Genomic DNA, 19,190 nt, shown 5'->3' on the forward strand with positions numbered 1-19,190 from the left:
TATGACATTTATCCATTTGTCATTATTTTTGTAGCCCAGACCCCTGTTAGAAAGGAAACACCTGAATGGGCTCACTACTTCCTGATCTTCAGGTGGGTCCTTTATTTCTTGTCTTTCATTATTGGACACACTGATTAATCCAGGTGTGTCTGCTACTTCTTGTTGTGACTACTGATTAATTAGGCACACCATGATTAATCAGTGTGTCCAATAATGAAAGACAGGAAATAAAGGACCCACCTGAAGTTCAGGAAGTAGTGAGGCTGAGCATAGAGTCCATTCAGTGTGTCCCAATACTTTTGTCCATTTATGTATGAGTTGGGCAATTATACTATGAGGCTAACAATATGCTTTCAGTTATACTTCTTGGTAGTTCTCGGTTCAACTGGACTGAGAGATGAAATGTTTTCGAAAGAGCTAAACCAGTCCAGTTGAACTGAGAACTACCAAGAAGAACAATGACCTGGGCAAATGAGAACCTACACAGCCATCTTTCAGTTATAAGACTTAGCAAAGGACCTGGTTTGGTTTTAACAGGGTTTCTGCAGGTCATTAAAAAGCATTAAAAGTCATTAAATAGATTTTGTTAAAATTAAGAACTTAAATGGCATTAAAAAACATTCAATTTGATGTCCAGAGGCATTAAAAAATTAAATACACTTGATGGAAAAAAGCATTGTTATTCACAATTTATTTTGATTGTATAAACATTGAATAATTTTGATCAGAAGTATAGTGTGATGATTGACAGGCGGAACCCTTTAATTGTCTATTGTTTATGGCCGATTCATGAAGTCACAACACTTGATGCTTGGAATGCAGTGTGCTATGAGCGTGCTCATGCCGTGGCGATAGAGTGGAAGGAATATTAGCAAATGTCGGAAAAATGCAGGTTTCAGCAGAAGTGATTGGAGGAGGAACTGTTCAGAACCTAGTTAAAGCCTGTCAATGGTAAACTGTCATAAAAATATATATAATACTGTATCTGCAGTTGGACATGGGCATTAAATTTGTTTAAAGTGACATTAAAAAGGGCATTAAAAGGCATTAAATTAGATTTGCTGATACCTGCAGAAACTCTGTTCAAGACAAAGTTCACAAACATAGTCTCCATGTCCAAGTTGCATGTTTTTAACCAACCATCACCTCCTTCAAATGTTCAGTCAGATATCACAACATCTCAGCCTTTACAAGTGATTCATGGGACAACAGCTGTTTCCTTTTCTGCATTTGATACACAATTTGTACATCTTTTTTTTTTTGACACATTATCTACATATGTACAATACAACTTTATTTACAATTTTTACCTTTCTTAAGCAGTGTTTCTTTGTCATCCCCAAAATGTGAATGCTACTGACCTGTGCTGACGCTATCTGCCAGTCTGATCTGAACTGATACTGGAAGTAAGCATTGTTAGATGTATTTTTGTAACTTTTGAGACCATCCTGACTAACTATTTACACCATATTTTTAATATTGGTATTAAACTGGGTTGTCTGTGTAGGTTCTCATTTGCCCAGGTCATTGTTCGTCTTGTTGGTTCTTCTCGGTTCAACTGGACTGGTTTAGCTCTTTTGAAAATGTTTTGTTTCTCATCCAAGAGACTTCTTCAGTTCAGAACTGAAACGATTAAATGAAGAGAACTGAAGATTAAACTGAGTTGACCCTATCCTGATACTAACTGTATAACTAACAGACAGAAACCATATCTTTCAAAATGCTGAACTATTCCTTTAAACAACTGGTGCTGAGAAGTAAATTCATATCGTTCTGCTCTGGATAATGATTTTTGATTCACTTAAATTTACATTCTCAAACATTAATTTCCTCAATCAAAGCATCATACGATTATAGAATTGAGCATCATTGAATATGTTAAGTCATTACACCAATAATTTCACCCTTCTATATAAAAATCTGATTAGCAGAGAAAAATCTAAGAAAACAACTTCCTTTTACGTTTTGAATCCAAATTAAAGCCCCGTCTTCTGCTTTTCTATATTCTAACTAGTCATTTTCTGATCTCTTGCTCATTTTCTGGTTGTTTTTATCACAGAGATATTGTTGTCATAGCAACACTATTTACGTAAAGGCAAAATCCCTGCAAGTACAGCTCAGTAGTCAGAAAGCTAAACGACTGAATATGAGCATAGGTTCTCCCCTTCATAGTCAGGAATAGGCTTTCAATAGGGATGACGGGGGAGATGCTTTAGACATTAGCTGAAGATATTCCATGTTTCCACTTCTCCACTTCACCATTCAGATTATCTTCTTATTCAGAAGACTTCAACAACAGTGACACATTTATCTTGAGTATGTCATACTCAAGGCTGTACAATAAAAAGGGATTCCTTGTAGCTCTGCTCTAGGGTGGATAGTTGTTGTCTTTTTGTCAGTCTTTTTGCTGACACATTACTTCAGTCTGTTAATATATTTCATTTCTTTTGTAGATAAACCACAAAAACTTTACCAGCACTTGTATATTTTTGTATTTTACCTGTGTCCTTTGCCTGTGTCCATCCAGGTGAATATGTGGAAAGGCAGCTCTGCCGTGATGCCATCCTGCCCATGCCGGTCATATGTGAGGTGCCTTGCCCGAAGGACTGTGCCCTGAGTCCCTGGACCCCATGGTCTCTCTGCTCCCACACTTGTTCTGGGAAAAACACAGAGGGCAAGCAGACCAGAGCTCGCTCCATCCTGGCCTATAATGCAGGAGAAGGTACGTCAAAGCAGAGTCAGATGTCTTATAGAAATGAGATCTGTAGGATGAGGATAGGATCAGGTTACTGTAACTCTAATCCAAATATATAATAGAAAAACAAAACATTCATCTGGATAAAATGTTGCCTGTGTACATTTCTGTATAGGGACATATGTTCCCAATGCTTCGGAATCAAAGTGAGTTTCATAGCAGCATCTTCAGTTACATGTGTATTAGGGCTGCATGATTCTGGCAAAAATGTGAATCACAATTTTTTTGCTTAGAACTGAGATCACGATTCTCTGGCATTTTTTCACAAAATGTTTATGGCACCGCTGTCAGGGAAAATGGATTCTTTTACCTCTGATTCGCATCTTTCATATCACTCCGCAAGTAGTCCAGTCACTTATGGTCCCGGTTACTAAGTGACACCAGCTGATCTGTGAAAGTTTGCAGTGCAAAGAAACTTTCCAGCCGGCACAATGGAATTTTTTGAATGTAACATTTTTGGAGAGGGTGAGACTTCTGATTTTTGGTTAAAGGCTGAGTTATCACCAACAAAGAAAAGAAAAGGAGAAGAAGAACGTAGAACGTAGAAATCAGAGAAGTGACAGTAGTCGCTTTTCCATTGACCCTCAAACTGTGCAAATATAAGTTTTGCATAAAATTTTACCTAATGGAAAAACGAAAGTTTCGCCAAAAGTCTCATTTTTGCAATTAAAAGTTTTTGTTCTGGCAAGAGGTGGTTTTTCGGGCGTACCACAAATGGTATATCACGCAAAACTGCAATGGAAAGACCTTTTTCCGCAACTAGAGTCAGGTGAACTAAAAAACCCGATGTTGACGTACGTTACAACAAGTGAAGAAGAAGAAGAAACATGTCGCGGTATGTGTGGACACACCAGGAAACCCTATCATTTTTTAAAATTTAGTACGAGATAGAGGGGCAATATATAATAATAATGAATATATCTGTAAATCAACACCATATTTATGTTCGTCGCCATATTTATGGAATGACTCGTGTCCTCTTGTGATAATAAATAAACAAATCATCACATTTGTGATTTAATGGAAAAACTGACATTACAAACTTCTGTTTTTTCGACATTTAGTAAATATCGGTAAAGTTTTGCACAGATGCCCAATGGAAAAGCGATTAGTGAAAAGACACATGGATCTGGACCATAGAAAAGAAGACCAACATTAGATTAACACCGCTGAATGCGAACCTTTATTGGGCGCGAGTTCGGGTGGGTGACTCTCATTACTACCACTGGGGTTTTCATCCATTTCACTGTCTTTACCGCAGACGTTCCTCTGCTGTAATTCACTTTTTCCTCACTGAACTGCAGCCGACAGCAGTAGGTTCAAGTGTTATAAAGACACTTTACCACTGGTTAAGGGAGGAGGCGGCGGTGGTTTTGTGTTTGTAGGCATTTGTTTGTAATGCAATCCATGAAATAAAATACTTAAGAATCGTCTGTGTTTAGAAATGAGATCACGTACATAATAATAAAAATAATAATAATAATAATAATAATAATAATAATAATAATAATAATAATAATAATAATTTATTGTAAAGCGCTTTCAATCAAAGTGCTGTACAGATATAAAATCAATCACAATAAAACAATAAAACATAAAGGCTAAATACATGTGTGAATCGAGATCACGATCTTTTAACAATTAATCATGCAGCCCTAATGTATATGTACATGCAGTGTTTAACTGTAGATGGTTTTGGTGGAATAGAATGAGGCGACAATAATAATGATAATGGAAGTTGTTACTGTGGTTCAGGAGGTAGAGCAAGTTTGTCACAAATCAGAAGAATCAGAATCAGAAGAATTAGTGGTTGGATTCCTGTCCCCTGTCCTCATGCCACAGTGTCCTTGAGCAAGACTCTACACCTGTAGTTGTTCCCAGTTACTGTTTCACTGATGTGTAAATTGGTGAATGCAACATTGTAAAGCATTGAGAAACAACAGAATGATTAAACCTTTTCATCAGGTCGAGGCACTGCAAAGATGCCAGGGCTTGGTTTAACATAAAAGAGTCTGCAAATGTGTATTTATGAATATCTCAACAAAAGCATAATGTTTTCTTAACCTTGACTGAGTTGTATTGCCTCAACCTAAAAACTTACAGGAGTATGGCTACAAAAGTCCTGGATTTGATGTATCTACCCTCTGTGTCTATTGAGGGAAGGTTAAAAAAGTAGCAGATCCTTCAACGTCAGATTTTGTTGTGAGATTATACATATCTGTGGTTTGCAGAAACATACAATGGCAATATTTTATTCTGGTAAATGGGCTGGATAATAATAACGAACATATAGTGATCTAATATCAATTTGGATGTCAATGCAAATCTTAAAATCTGAGTTTCTGTTGCAAATGTCACCTTCCTCTCCTCTCTTCTTTATATACCACAAGCAAAATGTCAACGTAAAATGAATGACTTTGTGTTCCTCCACAGCTACTGCAAAGGTTGTGGCGTGGGTTACAGTGATGCAGGGTAAGAAATGACTTTAGGAGATAACAAGACTGCAGAACTGTTGGAAGACTGAGGTTTAGCATTAATACTCATGTTCTTTAATTTAACAATTTATACAGACTTTGCTTTTACATTTCTTCAAGGTCCTTCCCTGCTGTCATCAGTGCGGCCGATCTTTGGTACATTTATATTTAATGTTGTGAGACGACAGTAGTCACCTCATTTTTGCTGATGTAGTGCATAGTGTCCATATGTTCGACTAGAGGAAAGTAGAAATGTGGATACCTTGATCTAATCTCTTGGCGATCTGCCGGCGCAGCAAAATCCTTGTGCTTTTAGAATAGGAAAAAGCTTTTACCCTCTAGTTGTAATAATGAGCATTCCATAGTGTTAAGCTTTCCAAACCCCTAGGTGAGGAGTAGATATCTAAATGGTGTTGGAATGATACTGAAGTGAGTGCCTCTGGTTAAAGCCCAACCCTCCATGCTGCCAATCACACTGTGAGAACACAGCTATTCTCACTAAACCTCGTTATGAGAAAAAAACGGGAGGCTGCACAGATGGTTAGCGTCTGGTTTGGCAGCAGATCAGAATTTTATCTTTTACTGCCACGCTATCATTCCTAACAGCTCTTGTCGTCTAACTTGTGGGCCACATTGCATGACACGCTGTCTTTGGCATATTCACAAAAATGCAGCACACACGCTGGAGTAAGGAGACACCTCATACATAATGAATTCCAATGTGAACGGGTGCTCCTACTCCATTGTCCAAGCTTGACTTAAACAGGATATCCATGCAGAAAATGATGCACTTGGCAAGCTCTGCCTTGTTTATTAGCCTTCCTAGAATTTAGGCATCACTCTAACGGTCTTGCAGTCCGAGATGGATGACAATCGACGGAGCATGGAGCCAGACAGGTTGATGTGGGGAATGAAGCGTCACGTCACATAGACCTCTCTTGGCCATCTGCTCCAGCAAAGTGAGATAGGAAGGAAAAGGGCCTCAGTATTCACAAAGTCGAGTGAGTCTAGGGTTGAGAGGATTAAAGAGCAAGAAGTTTTACTACAGAGATTCAAATCTGTCTTCAGGGGAGATTTGGAGTCAGTGTGGGTTTTATCACAAATCCAACTGCTTTACAGTATGTGCTTTTTGGAAGGTGAGAAAGAGTTCTAGTCACAATACCACAGCCAATGTGTAACAAATCTGAAGCTTTTTTTTAGAGATAGGGTGTTCACACAAAAGTGGCCGATGCCTTTCATATAGCTTCAGTGGTGTTGCTGACTTCACAAACACAAAAAAATTAAAAATGGATTACTGAGGTTTTTGTGATTTGATGATCAGCTCCGCAATAACCTATTTTCTAATGAAGTCAAAAATTGTTTACCCCAGTACACAGTACAGCATTTTTTTTTTTGTTTTTTTTTGTGGCGGCCTTCACCTTGAGCTATTGATTTTTATGCTCTTAGAAACTATCCTGATGTTCGCCTTTAAAAATCCACCTCTTCTTTACCGGTTTTGACCAAAATATTGATGTTTGTGTAGGTTCTCATTTGCCCAGGTCATCATTCCTCTTGGTAGTTCTTCTCAGTTCAACTTGACTGGTTTAGCTCTTTTGAAAACATTTCATCTCTCATCCAAGACACTTCTTCAGTTCTAATAACTGACGGGTAAACTGGACTTATAAACTCCCCTGCAGGTTTTTAAGTCCAGTTTGCTCCCACTCTCATGGGTGAGAGACAAAACGTTTTCAGAAGAGCTAAACCAGTCCAGTTGAATTGATAAGAATTACCAAGAAAAAAACAAAACAAAATTGTGACCAATCTACCAGAGTTACAATAAACTTATTACATATTATCTAATCAATTTGTGGACTATCATGTCTTGGAAAAAATGAAAATTCAAACATACACACTCATAAAATGTAAAGAGAAAATGGTGAGAAGGAAAAAAATACTTAAGTATTTCAAATATGTATTTTTTCATCCTATAAACCCCAAAAACAAATGTAGTAGAAATAATTGTATTAACATTGATTAACTAACTGCAAATATGTGTATTCTGAAGCCATTTTATATCCATCTGTCAGCTTATTAGTGAGTAACCGACACAACCAAATGCAAGCATTTTCCACCAATCAGAGCACACGTCCATTCAAAGCTAGTTAAATTTGCTTTTATATCATGACAAATAGGACTCAATTCTGCATTACCCTAATGTACTGGGATATATTGCTGGAAGAACAGATTTGAATTATTTTGTAGTGAGTTATTAGCAGTGGTGTAGTGGTCTCTGGAGAAGTGGGTATACTCTCAAATAGTCAAGTAGTCCAGAAAAACACCCTGTTTTAGAAACAATGACATGTCAGACTACTCTATTTAGTTTACCCAAAAATCCATCAGTATTATTTGCTTACTATTATAAAATTATCATGACTTGATCAGGAACAGTTTGTAGGTAGTACTGGTCACACAAGCAGCTGCACGAATATAAATGTATTCAACATGAAGCAAATATATATATGTATATATATATATATATATATATATTATATAACGTTAGCCTTTCATAACGTTAGCCTACTCACACAGTTTAACTATTGGTGACAAAATGTCTTCTCCTCTAAATGTGCAGTCATATGGCCTGTAGTTTAACAGTGACTCATTTGGAAACCACCTTAAACTTGCCTCAGAATTTTGTATTCCATGAAAGTAGGTTCTCTCGATACGTGTCACTCACTTGAAAGACACTTTTTCTGCCTTTCTTGTTCGCATTTCCAGTAATTGCACACCTTTCAACGAGACGTGCAGTAACCTGTCAATCAACTGGGGTGGCACTGGTTCCAGAGGTGGCCAGCGCTAGTTAACAATATTTTCCTCAGCATGACCCGCCCTACTTTGCCTCTTATTGGCTCATTCGTCCTCATTCCTAAAGTTAACCAATCTAATCAGTGACGCCAGCGAGTACTAGCCAATTAGAGGCAGAGTAGGGTGGGTCCTGGCTTCACCATCCTAGGGGAAAAAATTTGCAATTTGGCTTGCAGATATTACTGAATGGTGTGCAACAGGGGGATTTAAAAGTGAGTATACACAATGCTGACTGAAAAATAAGTAGGTATACTCCGTATACCGCGGTATACCCTGGACTACACCACTGGTTATTAGCATCTTGTTAACATGCAGAGTCCTCATGGTTTTAGGAATCTGTTCAGAATCATATAGGGTAAATAATAGAAACAAAAGGTTAGCTAATAAAGCCTACAAATGTCTTTTATATGAAACTCCAGACAACATGGTGTCAGCTTTAGTTTTAGTTGATGAAAGGAGGATAAAATGTATGAGGAGAGCACTTTTCTCGAGTGAAAATTAATTACTGAAGCAAATAATAACAGACACTGCTGAGACAATTGTATGCTGTAGTATGAGCCAAACACCTACATTTATTTTGCGTTTTCCATTTTGTTAAAAATTAATCTCAAGACATAAGATGTATGACTCCCCAAATAAAAATCAGCAGTTATGTGTTAATTCAATCATGTAATGCATTTGTAGTCTACAGATTGTTTTCACAGAACCATTAGCTAAATAATCACATTGTCTTGCTCACTGTGAACGCTAATGTCAGTAGGCAGCACTGATGTAAGTGCCGTATGAGCTAATTATTCAGATCGAGAGAAACACTGGGAATGTCAAAGGGGATTATCACCTGACAAGATGGCACTGTGGAAATAAGTTCATTATCCAAACAGCAAATAAAATACAATGACACTGATGATGAGTAGTACACGACTGCAGAAAGGATGTAGCTAATATATGTGCTGTATGTTTTCCAAAGTATAGATGTTGAGTTTAATTGGTACGTGTTAAATATTTATCTGTTAACCATTTAATTAACCAACGCTGTAATAATGGCATGTCCTTCCAGTGTTAATGAGCTTGCAGCCTGATAAATGACCACCCTGTTGAAATCCAATAATATCTTTAATAAATGACCCTCTGAAGGACATTATCCCTGCGCTGTTACACAGAGGTCAGTCATTTCCACTGTCTGAGACTCTTTCTCATGTCCAATTCAAAAGCTCCATCACTGACGGGAAGATGTTGTCCAGACGCTAATGGCTGACCTTCTTCTCAGGGGTTCTCTTTTCTCAAGGTGATGGCGGCTGCTAATGACAAGGTTTTGCAGTGAGGAGGGTCACATGGAGCGCACTCCCCACCTGGGTCCACATCCAGGCTTCTGGCTATGTATAGACATTCTGCCCCTCCAGGTCATCTCATCTCTGTCAATCCTCCCAGCCCCCTGGAGACCCTCTGGTTTATCTCTCATGTTGCTTTTGCTCTTTGTGTGTTTTCCAACAAGTCATGGGAAAATCAAAGCTAAATGATAATCTATAGCTCGTGGGAGAGACTGGCTGCCAATATGTGTGCTGTAGCTGTTGTTGTTTTCAATGTTCTCATCACCTCAGATTGTGAAGGTGCAGATTCATCATGTTTGACACGTCAGGTTTTTTTCCCCTGAAATAGAATCTGATAAATATGTAGGTAAGAGTTGACTCTCGCAGCCTCATGGCAAGTCTAAATGCTTTTAAGGTGGCAATAAACTGAAACTATCTCCTTTTGTTTGCTCTGTCTTTAGCTGAAAATGCATCACACATTTTTTTTTAAACTTTGTAATGTTGGTCCTTGTGTCGCCTTATTTTTAGAAGGGGATGGATGGGTGGGTGTGGGGTGTTTGTCTGTTTGATCTGTGTCCGTCACAGATCCGCTTATTTTTTCAATGTTAATTATTGCCCCTCCCCCCAAAGGGGAGGCAAGGGGTACTGTTCATAGTTCGGTTTGTTTGTTTTTGTTTGTTAATACTCTAGCAGCAGAACTATTGGTTGAATTCATACCAAATTGGGTTTATAAATTACCAGTGACCCAGAATAAACGTGATTACATTTTGTGAACAGTAGGTCAAAGTTCATATTTTTTGATGAATTTTTTAAAGCTTTTTTCTTCTCCCATTTACATATAATGGGTGAAATTTCAAATGTCTATAAAAACATCAATTTTGTTTCATTTTACTTCAAACTTGGCACATATGTAGAGGCATTTGATATGCTGACATCAGCACATGTATAGACATGATGACATCAACTGGATCGATGCCAAAATAAGCTACAATATGTGTGAGGGGCGGGGTTTGTTGTGGCACCACTTGTTGCAGTGTAAGATGCCACAGGACCTTTCCACTTAAGTCCCACCAGATAGCAGGAGTTTTACATGTGCCAGACAATGAACAATCCACCTGTGCAGAGCAATGTATAATACAGGCGTGAGTAAAACAAAGAGTTGTTTTCGTTTTATGTATGAAAGCTTGTGTCTGTAACTATTTAATGTACCGCTGCTCGTCTTGGCTAGGACACTCCTGGAAAAGAGATTTTTAATCTCAGTGAGGTTTTCCTGGTTAAATAAAGGTTAAATAAAATAAAATAAAGTAAGAACCACAAAACTCCAATGGAATAAAAATTAAATCATTAAAATCTAAGTTTGATTACTTAAGAACTGCATCAGATTTTTGTTCAAACTCAGTGTAAATAATCACATTTTGCAGCACATATTCATATTCCCAAATTTACTGGGATTGTAACAGCCTGGCTGTACAAATTGGTGTTTAGAGGGAGGTTATGTCTGCAATATTCAGTGCCCTTTGGTGTGTAGACCTTTATAACCAGTAGAAGTTTTAACATTAATTCTTAAAAAATACTGGAAGCCAGTGTAGTCTGGCTGGAATAGAATAATCTGTATCTTTGGCACGTACCAGCATGCACTGTTGTGGAATTTCCCGGGGAACCCTCAGACAAGGCCAATCTACAGAACAAGACTTGACTATTTATGATTTGGGCTCTAATAGTTGCAGTCTAGTAGTGCTGTTGTTTTAGTCTGCATTATTGTAGTAGTCCACTTTGGTCACATTTACCCTTTTTGTATGAAACAGTGTATATTTGGAAATGCCCTTACAGAAGATTAAGAGAAAGTTTTGATATTAAAACAGGAGACAGTAATGCAAGGAAAATGAACTGTGACAAATGGGTCAAAACACCCATAAGACCAAGATGTGTCCTTGTTCACAGCAAAAACAAAACAAAGATGAGACAGAAATTTAGGCCAGTACATCCATATCCGAATGTGAATGAAGAGCCTTCCTTTGTCCGTTGGATTTCTATTTGACCTGTCTGATTACAAGATTACCCTTTTAGATCCAAAATGCACCATCAAATCCAAATCCCTGTATCAGAACCAGGCTTAGTTTATTGTGTCTTTTTCAGTGTATAGTTGCAGCATTGACACAGGATTGTTATTCCATCATCCGTTCATTTCTCAGGTGGGATACAGTGCCCGAACATCAGCACCCTACAGGAGGTGAGGAACTGCAACGACCATCCGTGCACCGTGTACCATTGGCAGACTGGTCCATGGGGGCAGTGCATAGAGGACTCCTCCATCCCAGCCACCAACACATCTGTGGGCCGAGCACGTGGCGGCGACGATGCCTCCTGCTCAGTTGGGATGCAAACCCGCAAAGTCATCTGTGTCCGGGTCAATGTGGGCCAAGTTCCTCCCAAAAAGTGAGTTTCTACTTGATTTTTTATACACAGAGTTAGATCTGAAGGAAGGTCATTAATGAATGTGTTTCCTGTTGTCTGAACTATTTAATGGTGGCAATTTTTTATTTGTTAACCTTTTCTACTCCCCAAGTTCACCCCCCCCCCCCCCCCCCCCCCAAGGATTAGGATGTTCACGGGACAGATTCTAGTGTGCAGGCAAACAACACCTTAGATGCATTTTATTGGAAACTTTTTTTAAATTTCAGTTGCAAAATAATCACAAGTTAGTACTTCCAGAAGACTGCAATGTTCCAGCATAAATAACTTAAATTAACTTCCTAAATATCTAATGGCTCTTTTCCACAATATTTTGACAACTTGGCTCCACTTGACGCTTGCTTTTGATAATATGTCCTCCATTTTCCGCAGTAGATATAGTGTCCCTTCTATGTAGCTGGTTGTCATAGCGACATCTCACGAAAATGCACTGATGAAATCTTCTTTCATGGTCACTATAGCCTTTTACCAGCCATATAGTATAGTATATAAATTTAATGGAATATAGATAAGTATAAAATAGGCCACTGTGAGTGTAGTATAGTAGCTTGGTTGTTTAAAGTGGTGGATGTGTTGCATATTTCATATGGAACCTTTACTGAAGTGATACCATGAAATCAAAATCAGGTAAAAGTTAATATCCACAGCTGGTGGTAGAAGAAAACTTAAAAGGGGGGTGGGGTGTCATGTGGTGGAATAATGCCATTAATGGATTAAAAAATAAGAAATAAAGAATCTTGGCTAAGCATTTACAGCATGCCAGTATATCTCTGCTCCTATAAGGATAACTCCTCAGGTGGTGACATCATTAACAGGGTTCAGTGTTAATGCTTTTTCACTTCTATGCCTGAAAAGACCTCTTTATTTTTTGTTGCAGACTTTGTTTGCACATGGTGCATTTTGCCATTTAGACTCCTGGTTAGTCAGTTGATGCTGGTGTCTGGCAGAGGTGTTAGCTGAGGAGCTGATGAGCTGCTGGCCAACTGTTTTAAGCATCTGGGTCTTTTTTCCCCCCTGAAGGCATCTGCTGGGAACATCAATTATCTATTTATTTATTCAACAGAACGGGAGCATTATTCTGGCAGCACAGCAACACAAACTCTGCCTGGAAGCTGGCAAACCCCGCCAGCCCCCATACTGTGTATGGAAATTAATCTTGCTTTTTATTCCTGCGATTTCTCCTCAACTTACTGCAACATGCTGAGCAGTGAGCCTGCTGCCTTGGGACACACTTTCACATCAGTGGCGATAGGGTAACACTAGCAGAAGCAGCTGTGGTCAGGACGGCCACCAGGAAATGCAAAATGACACTAGTGCTGACTTCTAGAAAATGTGAAACAAACAGCACAGTTTTCACCCTTTCTCTGCATACAATAAATTCTATAAGTTTCCATGTGAAGACCATCTTGACAACACCTTTTGTAGTAATTACAAGTATTTCCATTCATCTTGAAACTGTATGCTTGAAAGGGTCATATTCCTTGGATTTATATTAAAAAACAACCATAAATACCACATTAGATGACCAACAGAAATGAAAGCTACCATGTATGAAGAACTACAGACGAGAATGTTACACAAATGCTGTGAAATTCTCAGAAACAAATGGAGGGGTTTATATTAACACTTTTTGTTCAGTTGAGCAGTTAAAATGCTGCTACTAATGATGTACACAGAGTCTGACTCAACTTGTTGGAATAATACGCTTACCATTGGCTGGCCCGTTTGCTTTGTGAAACAAGGTTTTGCCAAAATGTAAGTTTTTTTATGTGGCTTTTTCTTCTGCAGGGATATTTCATTGTCAGGTTTTTCTGCCTCACAAACAAATGTTCCACTAAAAGAAGCCCTCCCTTACGCAAATTAGTAAAGTCACTGACACTGCATCTTTGGCTCAGCAGCCCCCAAGACAGATGTGATTCATTTAAAGATATACAATCTTGCCAAACAAGCCAGACAGATTTTGCCTGTTCTAGAATAATAATGGGTTCAGACAGACCTTTGTCCACTGCTGGCACAACAATAAAAACAAGTGAGGATAATGTAGATCTGAGTATGCTAGACTAATATGCAACTTATGCTAATATTACTGAAGTTCACATTTTATTTTGCAGGTTTTCTGAAAAAACAGTAGATGTCCTGATCATTTTGAATTGAAACAGAACAGTGTTAAATTTTTAACTCCAGTGAATTACAATAGAGACCACAGACAATGACACATCTAACCAGTCACAGTCATTTATAGATTTCCTAAAAAATAAAGTAGTGTCCTCATACACTGCTGCATTATACACACACACACACACACACATTCACAAACTCTGTCTGACTAACCTGTATTGAAGTCCAGCCATTTGGGAGCCTCAAAGCAACCTCCCAGCATGGGAGTGTTTGGCTCAAATCCAATAGATTTTCAAGGGTACTGTGCATGTGTGTGTCTGAGCATGTCAATGATGTACTTTCAGGTGTCCGGAGAGTCTGCGCCCAGACACAGTAAGGCCCTGCCTACTGCCATGCAAAAGGGACTGCATTGTCACCCCATACAGCGACTGGAGTCCGTGCCCATCAGCATGTCAAGCAGGTAACTGCAGCTCTTTGTCTGAAGCAAAGTGTGCCACACAGGCCGAATGCAGCAGCGTCAGGGGAGGGAACACATAAAAGCCTGTGTATGACTGTGTTTTTCAGTTAATGGAGCATACCAAATAGGCTCATCATTATTTTAGCACCAGCAGCAAGATAATACAGTCATCATGCACACTGAGAGAGACAGCAAAAATCCCAAATCTGTTTGACGTGTTTAATAAATGTTTTGGAAATGCCCTAAATATCAGGGAATTTATTTGTGGAGTCACTAAGCATCATGGGAAAACACTGACAGCCTTTTGTTCTTTTTTCTTGAATGCCCCATGGCACAATTTAATAAACATGAAAAAAAAAATCTTGTGAGTCCATCAGCAGTTGAGCAGAAACAGACGTGCCACAATAACAGTCTTTACACAAAGAGTGACACAAAAGAAGAGGGTTTTCACAGGTCAGATATTCAAATAAAATATGATGGGATGAAATAAGCATAGACTCCAAAATATTGAGGAAAAATGCAAGTGGAATGAAAACACAACAAAAGCATCAAGAGATGAAGGTCTGGTGCAGATTATGAACATATTATTCATCCATCTACGTGATTTGGTTACATATTTACCATAGCATTTTTTATATCTATTCATCACTTAGCTCTACATTACAGTTAGTAAGGAGAAAGCAACCAAATGTAGGCATGTTTTTGTGGGACTTCCAAATAATCATCTGTATTATGATTGCTCTTTAATAAAATATGCTGTCATACAAAATCATTTTCTGACTTAGAAAAAAGAAGTGTAACTACCATTACAGGACCAGAACTCCTGATAGATCATTTAAAACTTTGGGTTAGGGGTGAGTTACTTCCCCAAGTGCAGGTGTTAAGATATTTCGAGGTCTTGTTCATGTATGAGGGAAGGATGGAGCGAGAGATTTGACTGAGATTCGGTGCTACTGGTATGTTGTGGTGAGGAGGAAGCTGAGCCAAAAAGAAAAGTGAGTAGAGCTGCTGCTCCTGATAATCTAGAGGAACCAGCTGAGATAGTTCCGGCATCTGGTCTGAGGTGTTTTCAGGCATGTCCAGCTGGGAGGAGACCCTAGGGCAGACCCAGGACATGCTGGAGGGGTTATCTCAGCTGACCTGGCAAAGCCTCAGAGCCCCCCCACATGAAGTAGAGGAGGTGACTGGGGTTAGGGAAGTCTGGGCATCTATGCTCCAGCTGCTGCCCCTGCAACCCAGACCCAGAAAAGCAAAAGAAGATTTGTTTATTTTATTAACCTTTATTTAACGAAGAAAAATATGTTTTACAAGAGTGTCGTGGCTATGACAGCACCAGCAGAAGTTACACAAAATAGACATTTCAGCCATATATCCACACTTAGGGGCAGGGTACTCAGGCTTCCTCCCACCATCCAAAGACATGCACTAGTAGGCTAACTGGTTAATTGTCCATAGGTGTGAATATGAGAGTGATTGGTTGTTTGTCTCTACATGTCAGCCCTGCGATGACCTGGCAACACATCCATTGTGTACCCCGCCTTCACCCATAGGTAGCTTAGATAGGCTCTCAAGGATAAAACGGTTCAGTGGAGGACATTCACACTAAAAACGTCCATAAAACGCATAGTAAAACTCAGGTCTAAAGCCATACATACAATACTATGCTAAAAACATACGCATAAAACACCAATAATCAATTAACTATAAGTATACAGCAATGATCCTTAAAAGCATCTCAAAGCAGAACCCAGTTCAGTCAATTAGAAAAACATCTACATCCAGATTTATCAATTCCCCATCTACTTAAAATGACTTTAAATGTGTTTACAGAGACCAGCTCCTTCAGTTTTAGCTCCTGTAGGCTGTTCCAGGCAGTGAGAGCAGAAAATTTAAAAGCTTTCTTTTGCAGTTCTGTTCTGACTTTTGTAATACATAGAGATAACAGATGAAGATGGATGGGTGAAAGTGTTTTAAAATAATTATGTCTTTAGTCTTAGACATTTGTGTGGCTGTAACCCGTTGACCTTCTCTTCTTAATATTAAGTATCTGTTAAACAAATCCTTCAAATCACTATACTTTTGGAAGTACAGTGACCGTATGCATATGGGTTTGGGATCATTTTTATATATATAATTTTCTTAGGTAGTAGAATGTGTTCCTCTCTTAATCTGTCCGTATTATATAGATATATTTTATCTTATACATAATTATAAAACCTAAAGGATTACACCAAGCATCACTCAGTTATTTACCTGGTGGGCCATGGGGAGTTCATGTACTTAGACAACCATATATCACGAACGAACATAAAAGAAAATTTAAACATACAAGATAAAATTATACAACCTGTACTGTGTAGCTCAAATACTTAACATTTCTTGCTACCAGAGATGAGGGTGAGGTTCTGCGGTTTGATTTCCACCTGCTGCTGCCATGTTGCCATGTCCTTCCTGCTCATGATGTACATTTGTGACTGGACCTCTGTACAGGACCGATAACGCTTACATTCTCACATTCACAACTCAGAACTCGACAGCATGCAGTTATTGCAGAAGTCAGACAAACTCTTTCCTGTGGTATCTCTGAAGCTGTCACAGATAAATGCCCATAATAAATGTGGTGCAACTTCAGAGAAGGCACTTTGTACTGTGAGAACTGCAGTGTGATATGATAGCGCTAAAATGAATGTGGACTTCCTGTAAAGTCAATAACCTCTACCACCCATTGAGGTGTATTGAATACTGCAGAGCAGATGATGGAAATGCTTTTCAATACTCCTCTTAATTGTGTTAGACTCCCCTTGAAATGGTCACTTCCAGCGTAGGTAGAAAAATTGAGACCAACTGTGGTTCATTACATTAATTCTTTATTGATGTGTGTAATGCATTTAACCAAGATCACACCAAAGACACTTTCTTAAATTGATTTTCAAGCCTTGCAAAAAGGTCTTCTTAGTGCTTTCCTCTACTGTGGTTTTGTTTTTTCTGGTTTCCAACTGTAGAAAGGCTAATTATTTGACATAAATACACGTCTATGTCTTGTGCTGTTTCCTAGGTCGTAATATAAAGAAGAAACAGTCCAGGAAACGTTTAATTATCCAGTTACCAGCCAATGGGGGGCAGGAGTGCCCTGAGGTGCTGACCCAGGAAAGAGAATGTGACGCCCCATCTGTCTGTCAAGGATACAGGTAATTTTTAATTATATGTACTGAAGACGAAATAAGTAGTATGAAATGACTGACTGGCAAGAAAAGGACACCAGTGTTGATAACATGGAATTTGGAAATGACTGAGAAATCAAAACATGAAAGTACAACAAATCGTCGTTGTCAGGTTGAATATATGATGTCTAAAGAATTTCTACTCATAAAAATGGATGCTTTCCCCTTCTTTTCCCACCATGGTGTGGCTTCAAGTCCTCAGAGGATAACGCTTATATTAAATTTTGGTTCCCTGGCATTTTACCTAATACAGGGTGGGTGTTGCTATGACATTTATTGGTCCTCTGAGGAAGAAGCCCAGTTGAATCTGGCCTTTCTTTGACCTGTTGCAGTGCTTTTCAAGACAGCACTGCACATCCAAGTTCAGACAGAATCAACCAATAGAGTCCCAACAGTGGGAGTCAGGAGTCTGATGTTGATGTCTAGATGCTGAGTTTCAATATTTATATAATTTACAGTTATATATTCTATGTTTGATGTGGAAGCAAGGATAGGGAGATTCCCCTTATGGGCCATATCCCTGTCTCTGCTGAAATATATATTTTTTATCGTCCTAGACATGATTTTATCTCCACTGTCACATGAGCATTCATACATTTCAAATTGTTTTGTTGTTTGCAGTACAGACTATCCTCACATCGTAGCATTATACTCATATTAATATAGAAAACATGAGAACAGATAGATAGATGATAGATTTTAATAGTATTCTAGGTATTTTATTGCGCTATATGTAAGCCGTTATTTTGTCAGTTTGTTGTTTTGCGGCAGTTTGTTATTATGGTCTATCCAGTATTCAAGTGTATTAAGAGTTTTTCCACTAGTTAAGCATTTGGAGCTATCCATGGTGCTGAAAGGGACATCTAATCCTGTTAGATATGATATTAACTCGGCATTTAACCTCATTTTTGTTGTCTGTGATTGCACCCGCTCTCTGGTTCATGAGGAAATTGAAAGATGAGTGAAAATATTATGCAACTTGATGAATCAAATTAAAAAGGACTAAAATATTCCTGCAAATGGAGCATTAACATTCAAGTTCTTACAGCAGCGATAATAATAGTAATACTCCAATAATAACAGGGTATTGAATTTTTTTAGGATTCCTTTAGTTGTTTTTGTTTTTTTTTTCTTTTTTTAAACACAAACATAAAACAAAATAATAAAACACAAGCTTGGAGTGGTCAAAAAAAAAGACTATATATACACATTAATACATACGCACACACACACACACACACACGTGTACACACATATACATATACAAATACAGATACATTCTATATGTATGAGAGGCTCAACATACATTATGTAGTGTACAATACAGTACAATGGAAGCTAGATGAAAAGAAAATCATTTTTATACCAATGCTCTTGTCATTATAGCAGATATGTTCACCTTAATATAGTCAAGGAATGGTTTCCATATTCATTCAAAGGCATTGGTCTTGTGGTGCATGAAACAGGTCAGAAAGTCCAGGGGTTTGAATTCTATTAATATCCTATGCCACCCTGCAACTGAGGGGGCTTTATCTGAAATCC

The 19,190-nt window shown here is 38.4% G+C and overlaps 1 protein-coding gene across 1 annotated transcript in view; it reads left to right on the top strand.

Moving 5' to 3' along the window:
- Nucleotides 1-19,190, top strand: part of thsd7aa (thrombospondin, type I, domain containing 7Aa) — a 227,785-nt gene that overhangs the window by 131,751 nt on the left and 76,844 nt on the right. The window contains exons 7-10 of the mRNA XM_030147877.1: nt 2,528-2,722; nt 11,573-11,816; nt 14,315-14,430; nt 17,483-17,615. Of these exons, the coding sequence (XP_030003737.1) occupies nt 2,528-2,722; nt 11,573-11,816; nt 14,315-14,430; nt 17,483-17,615 (688 nt within the window). The remainder of the gene's footprint in view (nt 1-2,527; nt 2,723-11,572; nt 11,817-14,314; nt 14,431-17,482; nt 17,616-19,190) is intronic.

This window comes from Sphaeramia orbicularis, chromosome 11 (genome assembly GCF_902148855.1).
Source record: "Sphaeramia orbicularis chromosome 11, fSphaOr1.1, whole genome shotgun sequence".
NCBI lineage: Eukaryota > Metazoa > Chordata > Actinopteri > Kurtiformes > Apogonidae > Sphaeramia > Sphaeramia orbicularis.